Source organism: Petaurus breviceps, unplaced genomic scaffold (assembly GCF_028583685.1).
Source record: "Petaurus breviceps papuanus isolate PSGF00001 unplaced genomic scaffold, PetGlider_PUasm1.0 151, whole genome shotgun sequence".
In the NCBI taxonomy this organism is placed as follows: domain Eukaryota; kingdom Metazoa; phylum Chordata; class Mammalia; order Diprotodontia; family Petauridae; genus Petaurus; species Petaurus breviceps.
In genome coordinates this window covers 15351301-15361282 of record NW_027185712.1, presented here as the reverse complement: position 1 = coordinate 15361282, position 9982 = coordinate 15351301, and the positions used below count along the sequence as shown (strand labels likewise).

General features: G+C 39.7%; 1 protein-coding gene across 7 annotated transcripts in view; it reads left to right on the top strand.

Annotated features, from left to right (window-relative positions):
- The window catches only part of FHOD3 (formin homology 2 domain containing 3), a 749832-nt gene that overhangs the window by 157923 nt on the left and 581927 nt on the right, over positions 1-9982 (top strand). For all 7 annotated transcript variants that reach the window (XM_069075779.1, XM_069075767.1, XM_069075758.1 and 4 more), the window contains exon 3: positions 2285-2349. In XM_069075779.1, the coding sequence (XP_068931880.1) occupies positions 2285-2349 (65 nt within the window). The remainder of the gene's footprint in view (positions 1-2284; positions 2350-9982) is intronic.

Here is a 9982-nt window from a genome sequence, read left to right as displayed (position 1 = left end):
ATAAGTAAAGTACATTCACTTGTTCAACCATAGAACACAAAAAGGTCAAAAGTTCCCCACCCCTGGATCACAAGTGAATCTACCCCAGAGTTACATCAAGTTTAAGCACAGCACTTAATATCCAAATGGAGGTCTTTTCTTCATCTTGACATGAGGCAAGTTCTCAGCAATCTTAGTTCCTGGGGAGACAAGGCTTAGCAAGGCCACAAGATACATTGCCAGTCCCTTCATTAATTCATCCTCTGTCTGCAGAACAGTCCTAGAACCCCTGAAAACATTAGCAAAACCCTCTCCCAGGATTTCTGTAAACATACAACAAGAAAATCCTTCTTCAGGGCTTCTGAACCAACAGAAAGGTTCCCAGACCCCTGCAACAACAGCACTGTCCTTCACCAGTGGACAGCATTCACTCTCTGTCTGCAGGGCAATCTCAGTAGCTCTGAACCAACAGAAAGGTTCCCAGACCCCTGCAACAACAGCACTGTCCTTCACCAGTAGACAGTATTCACTCTCTGTCTGCAGGACAGTCTCAGGAGCTCTTAGCCAACAGCCAGGTTCCAGGACTTCTTCAACAAAAGGACTGTCTTTCACCAGTGGACAAATCTGGCAAAACAACATCAAAACAGACAGACAAAGTACCAGCAAAACAGCCATGTCTCCTCAGTCCTTGGCAGCTCAGGGGGCAGGTCTCAAAAGTCCAGGGCAATTCAAAGTGGCCCTCAGCAATCCTTCTCAGTCTCTCTCTCTGCCTCCACGTGGGTGCTGCTTCCAAAAAGTTCTTCTGCCTCTCTCTTGTGTCTCTCTAAATCTACGTCACCAGCTCCTCCCAGTTCAGGACTTTCTTTTCACATCAACAAGTCCATCCCACAGGTGGGATTAACAAGCTCTGGGTTTTAACACAATCAGTTTGAAAACCAAGCCAATACAGGGGAATCTTTATATTCCCATTACTATCACAACCTCTCACTTTTTCTTCAGCATTTATGGGTTTTTAATTCTGGAAACCACCACTGCTGCTGGTGATCCACTCTCCCGAAGTCCACTGCAGCTGCTGATCAGAGCTGCACTGGGGCTAAAAATGGGGGCTCACCTCGGGGCTGGGTTTAGCTCCCAGGGTGCTGCAGTGGATCCTTCCTGTCTGCTTACTGTGTTGCCTTCATCAGAAGATTTGTTTCTCTCTGTTACTTTGTGGATTCTGTAGCTCCAAAGTTTGTTTAGAGTCATATTTAATAGGTATTTGAGGTGGTTATGGGGGGAGCTCATGGAGCCTTCCTGCTTCTATGCCTCCATATTGGCTCCACATTTTTTTTTAAAGAAATTGGGAAAGAACATTAGGTTGAAAGTTTTCTTGAATTCTCAGGATTTAATAATTTTAAAGGAGAAAAAGTTAAAGGGATCATTCAAATGATTTACTACCTGTAATTACTGTATAGCTATCAGACATATTGTTACTATTATTATTATTTTTACAGCATGCACTGAATCTCAGCTTCTGTGAAATGCAGTGTTCTTAATGCACCTACCGTATTTCCCCGATAATAAGACACTGTCTTATTAATTTTTTTTGGAAAGAAAAACACCAGAGGGCTTATTTTCAGGGGAGGGCTTATGTTGTCCTGTCTCAGCTCTGCTCCGCAGCACTGCTCTCAATGGCACCAGCAAGCAAATCACTGGGGAAGAACAGGATGACGTGCTCACTGCTGCAGCTCTGATTGGATGCAGCTCGGAGCGCGGTGTGCGTTTCAGGGGGGGGGGATGGTGCATACAGAGGGTACCGTAATGTAGCATGTAGCGCAGGGGATCACCTTCACTACAGTAGCAATCTCAATAGGGCTTATTTTGGGGGGAGGGCTTATTTTAGAGGAATCTTACACAGTAAGGGGAGGGCTTATTTTTAGGATAGGTCTTATTATCGGGGAAACACGGTAGATGTTACAGTGTTTAAAGTGCTGGACCTGGAGTCAGGAAGACCTGAGCTCAAACATTTACTAATGGTGGGACCCTGGGCAAATCAACTTCTGTTTGCCTCAATTTCCTCAATTGCCTCAATCCTATAAAATAGGGGTAATAATAGCACCTACCTCCCAAGGTTTTTGTGAAGGTGAAATGAGGTAATACTTGTAAAGAGTTTAGTACAGTGCCTGGCACATAGTAAGCGCTTTATGTTGGCTGCTGTTATTAATGAAAGAACTAGTTTTGTGTTTGTGAGTTCCTGTGCATTGCCAGGAACAAACTCTCTCAGAATTTTTCTTTGATGCTCATAGTGTGGTTTTGCTTTCTTTAGGAGGGGTAAGAAGCATAGTATAATCCTAAGGACCCAGCTGTCAGTGAGAGTCCATGCCTGCATTGGTAAGTAGCCAGCTTCATGTTCTTCTGAAAAGGAAGGGGAATTTGTCTCCACAGTGGCTGTTGAAATGTACTGTTGAAAACCAGTATTTTTGAGAGTGAAATAAAACAGTTTTTGTCACTTCTGTGTGCCCATTTTCACTAAGCTAATTGTAACTTTTGTCTTTCATTATTACGGACTTACGGGGAGAATGTCAAAGGTCCACTTTAGCTATGCCATTTTTCTCTATCTGCTTGGCTAATGTAGCTTAGGTTAAAAGAGGCAGCTAAGTTACTGAAGCTGCTTTTTGGGAGCAGAGCAAGACAGATACTCCCTTATATTGGCATATGCTTCACTGGTGGAGTTGACCTGTGGATCCAAGGACCTATGACCCCAGTTATAAGGAAGGGAATGGGCTTCTACTTCAAGTCACAAAGCCACAGTTAGAAAAGAGTGCCATTATGCATTGCTGTCTGGGTACAAAGTGTGTCCTTTATGGTACTCTAAGCCCCATGATCTTTCTGAGTTTTTTTTTTTTAAGTGGCCTATTTGCTTTTTGCTTTCAAAGACGATAGAAGTTCATCCCTCTATGTGAGGTCAATAGCAGCAAAGATAGTTGTAGATCCTAATTGGTGAAGTGTAGCGAATAAGGATTTTCAAGTACAAAATGGATACTGTGATAGGGAGGCAGATGGAAGTGTCTGCGAGGGAGTTTTCAACCAGATAAATTCATTCATAGCTTATAAAAAGCCTGACCATTTACTTACTCAGTAATTTAAGCAGCGTGAATCACCCAGGCCACCATGTATGTGAGCGGGACCATTCATTGTTGTATGTTTGTCTACCAAACAGGCAGTTAGGGTAAGACTTATTATACTTTTAGAAACAATGATGTTGTGCAGATGTAACTTTGGATCACCTATTAATCTATGAACTTGTTTATCCTTGGTTTTAGAGATCGTATTATGGTATTTTGAAGGTAAGAGAAGAGAATGGTAGCAATTACAATTCATGTGGTACCTACAGGGTATTTTTTTTTCTGAATGATGTTGCTTTTATTCTTTGTAAATAGAACCAGTTCATGCTGTTAAATCAGGAATAGACTCAAATTGCTTGAATGAGGATTTGGAGGGAATATCCTTATATCTTGGAATTCTCCATGTTCTTCAAGTTTAGTGTTTTTTATTTAAATTTAGACCAGAGTAGATGAATGACTGTGACTCTTCATACCAGCTCTGCACTTTTGCTGTGGTTTGATACATGAAGAATTTTCTTCTAACCTTTAGTTGTGGTCACTGGTTCATCTAGGGCCATGCCAGATAGCATGTTAGTCATACAGTTAGTAGCCTGATGGCTTCTAGGGACTGGATTTCTAACAATACATTTCAGTTGTGAGTAAGGGTTCCTCTTGTAAGAAGGACAGGGGTGAAAAGATATACTGGATATCATTCCAGAGGGTTTCTCTTTTCTTCTGACTTGTTCCTTTCTAGTCATCTACTAGTTTTGACCTATTTTGGTTGTTGCATGGTCTATCATTGCCTCAGTGTATAATAGTCATAGTTGAAGGATAGAACAATTATCATGTAGCTCTTGGGGTGTGTGTATGTGTGTGTGCATGTGTGTGTGTGTGGTGAAGCAAGTTGGGAATGTAAAGGGAGTGGGGCTGAAGAATGAGTTAAGATTAAAGGGTGTTCACTTCATTTTTCACTTGGTCTATAGGTTATACATAAATCTGTGTGGTAAAGTTGAAAATTTCTAACAAAACAGTAGTCTTTACTTGCTTCATATTTACACAGATAGAAAAGATATCCAAAAAGAACACAGAATAAATAAGTTATTGTTATGTTGTTAAAGTATATACATTTTCCCAAAATATGTAAGTTGACCTAATTATATAGTGTTTTTTGTTTTTGTTTTTATTTTGTGTTTATTGGGATTATTAAATGTCAAGTGAAATTATTTTTAAAAGAAGAAAGTGGTTGATTTCATTGGGCATTGTAGATTTGTTATAAAATCTTTGGTTGTTGTCATTCAGTTGTTTTTCAGTCATGTCTGACTCTTCGTGACTCTATTTGGGATTTTCTTTGCAAAGGTACAGGAGTAGTTTACCATTTTTTTCTCCAGCTCATTTTACAGATGAGGCAACTGAGGCAAACAGGGTTAAATGACCTGCCCAGGGTATCACAAACAGTAAGTGTTTGAGGCCAGTCAGATTTGAAATTAGGAAGATGAGCTCTCCTGACTCCAGGTCTGACACTGTATCACTGAACCCGCTAGCTGCCCATAGACTATTATAATAACTTCCTAATTAGTGTCTCTGTCTCCAGTTTGGTCTCTTCTCTAATCCATCCTTAACACAATGACCTAAAACAGTTATCTGAAGTTGTTACTCCTTTTCTCAATAAAGTCTTCATTAGTTCACTATTGCTTCTAAAACAAAATATGAAAAAATCCTCAGCCTGGCATTTAAAACTCTCTACAGTGTAGCATATCTGTTTTTATTTCATATTCCCCCCTTCTCACATTCTTCATTCCATTCACCCTGGCCTGCTGGCTGTTCCTTTCATAGGACCTTTCATCTCTCATCTTGGTGCTTTTCCCCAAGAACTCCTTGTCATTTGGAATTCTCATAGAATCCCTGGTTTCTTTCAAAGTGCAGTTTAGGATACCTCCTATGTGAAGCCTTTCAAATCAGAACCTCCCCTGCCACTTGTTAGCTTCCTTTCCCTCTTTAAATTCTTTGTACTTACTTGTCCATATACATGTTCTTCCCCTAGTAGAATGTTATCTCCTTGAGAGTAGGAATTGTTTGTATTTGGTCCTTGTATTCTGTATACTATGTCTTACACATAGTAGGTGCCTAATACATTTTGTTGAATTTAATCCAATCAAGCAAATCAATCTCTTCCATCATGAAATAAATAGAACAAAAAGGCCTGTTGTCTGGCATGCACATTGACACTTCCAAGTGTCTGGAACTATGGGGAACCAAGAAGCAAACAAATAGCAGAAGAAAGTGGTAGTGGAAAAAAAAACATAATCTGGACTAAGTGGTTTTCATCAACATTATTCTAAAAGGTTACACTATCATATTACCTTGTGCAGCTAAAGCTAAGGAACAAAGGAGAAGTTTGGAGCTGAGCAGGAGGATGAAATAGTCATTGGGGTTGCATTAAGAGAATATTTTGAATGCTGCTAAAGTTGATGAGAACTCATAGAAGTAGTGAGAAGAATGTTGTCATTGACAGCAAGAAGATGACTTAGGAAAAGTCTGGATTTAGGACTTTGATTCAATAATTAATTTTGAACAAAGGCCATGTTACACTGTCCAGGTCATGCAACTGCACATTCTGTACTCTATGTGAGAAAGATGAAAATAACAAAGATTCAAGTAGATAATAAGCATTTGTTTAAGGAAAACAAGTTTCGGGATGTCTGTTCAGTGTTCAAACCTATCAACATCTAACACATATTGCAAAAACTAATCATAAATGATGAATGAGTCATTAAGAAAAGATTAAATTAGGTTAAGGGTACTCCAGACTATGTTAATAATAAAAATTAAACATGATCCTCTGTTGCGGGCGTTTGCCCTCACAACAGATCTAGACGACTAGCCCCACGGCCCTCTCACTTACCCATCCCGGGTCTTCGGTCGTCACCGGCCCCTCACGGGGAAAAAACACCAGACAGAAGGCGGAGGAGTGAAGCGGGGTGGTTTATTCTTCAACAGTTACATGGCGGAGAGAGAGAGAGAGCGCCCTCTCACACAAGAAAATATATAGCGAATCCGAGCCAATCACATCGCAGTTTTACATTTATGGCCTTATATGGTGATCACCCCCATGGCCTTATATGGAGATCACCCCATATTCATTCAAAGCAACCATGGCACCACCCAAAACCCCTCCCCATCCCCCATCAATCCAAAGGGCAAGAAAGATACATGTGTGGCAGTAGACAGATAGGTGGTAGACATATTTGTAATGCTAACATGCTTAAGGATGCTATTAAAAAAAACAAAACAACCCAGGAGTGACTAGGTGATGCAGTGAATAGAGCACAATCCCTGGGGTCAGAAGGACCTGAGTTCAAATCCAGCCTCAAACACTTAACACTTACCAGCCATGTGACCTTGGGCAAGTCACTTAACCTTAATTGCCCTGCCTTCCTCTATTCAAAAAAGCAAAAAAAAAACCACCCCAAATCCAGCACATCATAGACTTAAACATAAAAAGATGAAATGGAGTAGAATAATGTCATCATCTCAGTTGTGGAGGGGAGATGATTCTTTTTTATATTAAGAAAGAGAAGGAATTATTAAAGACAAGATGCATGTGTTTGATAACATGAAGTAAAATGTTTCTGTACAAAAATATAATTAAAAGAAAAAAAAATTGGAGAACTATTTTTGGCATATATTCAATAAAAAACTTGACATCCAGGGTGACTATGTGGCGCAGTAAAAAAAGCATTGGTCCTGGAGTCATAAGAACCTGAATTCAAAGTTGGCCTCAGACACTTAACACTTACTAGTCATGTGACCTTGGGCAAGTCACTTAAACCCAACTGCCCTGCATTCCCCCCTCCAAAAAAAAAGCAACTTCCCTCCTCCCCCGCACAAACTCCCTCCCCAAAAAACCTTGACATCAGGAATATATGGGGCACCATTAAAATTTTATAAAATGAAAATTGTCCAGTATTTATGGTCTAATGATATAGTTTTCAAAAGAAGAAACACAAATTGTTAACAGTCACTTAAAATACTTCACCTATGATCAGTGGTATATAAATGTAATCACCTATGAGGTACCATCTTATATTTACTAAATTGACAAAAATAATTAAAAAGCAATGAAACTCATTATTGTCAGGGTTATGGAGAATTAGGTACACTCAGTTTCTGGTGGAATGATTTTTTTGGAGAACAGTCTCACAGCACCCAGTAGAAGCTTAAAAGATAATCATACCTTCTGACCCAATAATTTCATTGTCAGGCAGTTCCCTGAAAGTGTTATAAAACAAAACAAAGCAAGTTATCTGTTAAAAGATTTTCATAACAACATACTTCGTAATTGCAAAACAACAACCTGGAAGTCACCTAAATGTCTAACAGTATTGCCAAATTGATGGTTAACAAAATGCTTAATTAAATTATAGTACATTGACGTAATGGAATACGGTAATGCAATTAAATATAACAAGGATGAGGAATATAAAGAAATATGGGAAGACCTCTGTGCAATATACTGAGGGAAAAATCAGAGACAGAGCAGAATGAACACAAAAGAAAAATGAATGAGAAGAGACAAATGATTCTAATGGATATGGTGCCTGAAAAGGCGTTGTTTTTATAAAGGGCTATGAAATGTGAGTTAGAAAGCAAGCATTAAGCTTGTAAAAAACCATTCATAAAAATAAAAACTATCACATAGGAGATTTATGATTGGAGAAGGAAGTGATCTAGTTATGTAGCAAGAATGAGGAATAACAGATGAACAGCCTAAGAGTAAAATGCTTTACTGGTTGAAACCTATAGAATATAAGACCCAAAGGAAAGCCTTCAATGTGTTAAGTAGGTAGATCGCCATTTCATTTTTCAGCCAAACTGACCCCCTTGTTAGTTGTATAAGATTTCTATCATCTTTCTCTCTCTCCGATTTTGCATTTTTTCCCATGTGCCTGGAATGCATGGCCTACTTCGGCCTCTTGGCATTGCTGCTTTTCTTCTTGGCTCACCCCTTGCACCTCCTAAGAGCCACCTACTACCAGAAGCTCTTCCTTGGCCCTCTTAATTGTCAATGCTTTCTTCCTCTTCCTCAAATTGTCTTGTAAATGCCTATCTTTTTGTTGCTAATTCTGACTCTAGGCTCCTCAAGGTCAGAGATGGCTTCTCTCTTTGTCTTTCCTATTCCCAGGGCTTAGCACAGTCCCTTGCACATATTGGGTAGTTAACCAATGGTTGCTGGATTGGATTGTCCCATCTAGTCCAACTTTCTCTTTTTACAGATGAGAAAATGAAGGCAAAAATGATTAATTTGCCCAAGGAATGCTGGAAATTGAACACAGGTCTTTTGACACCAGACCTGGTGTGCTTTCTGTTAAAGAACACTGTTCTTTAGAGACCTAGGGGATAGTTTTCAGGGTTAGGCCCAACATTTTTCATGGCAAAGGGAAGGGTAGTTTAATGGGTAATATATCCCTAAGTAAGCAAATGCCACCTATCATCAAAAGTAGATATTATCCTAAGGGAATCTGTTTTCCTGGTTAGTTTAGAGAAAAGTAGTTGGCTATAAATTGACTTGTTTGTCAAGAAAATTGGGTAAATTTCTGTTCCCAGTTAAGGGAGATGAGGTTAGGGATGTTCTTCATCCTTGAGGTGTTGCTAGGACCCAGGCGATGTCACTTTGGGGGTTGGACAGTATGGGTCAGGCCAAGGTGACAAGCAAGCTGCTCAGAGGCAACAGAATGCTGTGTTAAGATTGTAAGAGCACTGATCTTGCATTCATAACACCTGAGTTCAAAATTCAGTTTCAGTGCTTAATGTCATGGTCACCGTGGGTAACTTGTTTAATTTTTTCTTCTTACCCTTAGTATTTTTTATCTGTAAAATGTGAATTATACATAATACATGTGTTATTTAGCTCATAGGTTTGTTGGGAGGAAAAGAAACTCTAGAAGGTTAAATAAATCTAAATTGTTATTGCCCGTTGCCTTTTGGCTTTTCCTTGTGCCTAAAAGAACTATAAACATCTCTATTTAATCTTTCTGTATGTACTAGTTTGTAATAATGAGCTTGATACTCTCATAAAATTTATTACAGATTAGCTGCCTTTAGGTACATAAAAAGGTTGTTAAGAAGATGCAAATTAACTGTTCCCATTTGGTGCACTCCCCATGCCCCACGGCTCTCCCCCAACCCCCAGCTGCTGGGCAACCCTTCACCTGCTGTACATTGTTATGTCATGGGAAGGGTTTGTAGGGTTGGCAAGGAGGAAAGAGGTGGGGGTCTGTCCCTTTTGTCCTTTGTAAAGTGAACCAAGTTTCCAAAACTACTCCTCCCCTCCCACCCCCCAGTTGCTTTGTAGTCTTTGAGGATAGGGTCCGGTGATACATTAGAAATCTTCCTAGCCTATCGCCAATTACTTCAAGGTTTGAAGTCTTCCTTCAAAGAGCGGGGTCTCCACAGTTCACCATTACCCTGAGGCTATTGCATACAGCTTTGGCAGAAGAGCCAAGTTACTAGACTTCAGATGTGCTATAGCTGAGAGAACATTGGACCTTGCACGTCACAGAAGTAAAGAATCTCAGAGTTGGAAGGGCACTCAAAGGCCATCCCCATGAACAGAAATCTGCATACAATATACTTGATTGTGCTCATGCAGTGTGAAAGCCTCTAGTGAGGAAGGTATGCCCACTTTGCAGCCCATTCTATTTTGGAATAGACCCAACTGTTAGGAAGTTCTTACTTCTTCAAGCCTGGATTTTCATCTTTATAACTTTTACTCATTGTTCTTAGTTCTCTCTTCTGGGACCAAGCAGAACGGGAAATGAAGATCATTAAGAGCCTTCATAAAATAAAGATAGATAGATGATAGATAGATAGATAGATAGATAGATAGATAGATAGATAGATAGATAGATAGATAGATAGAT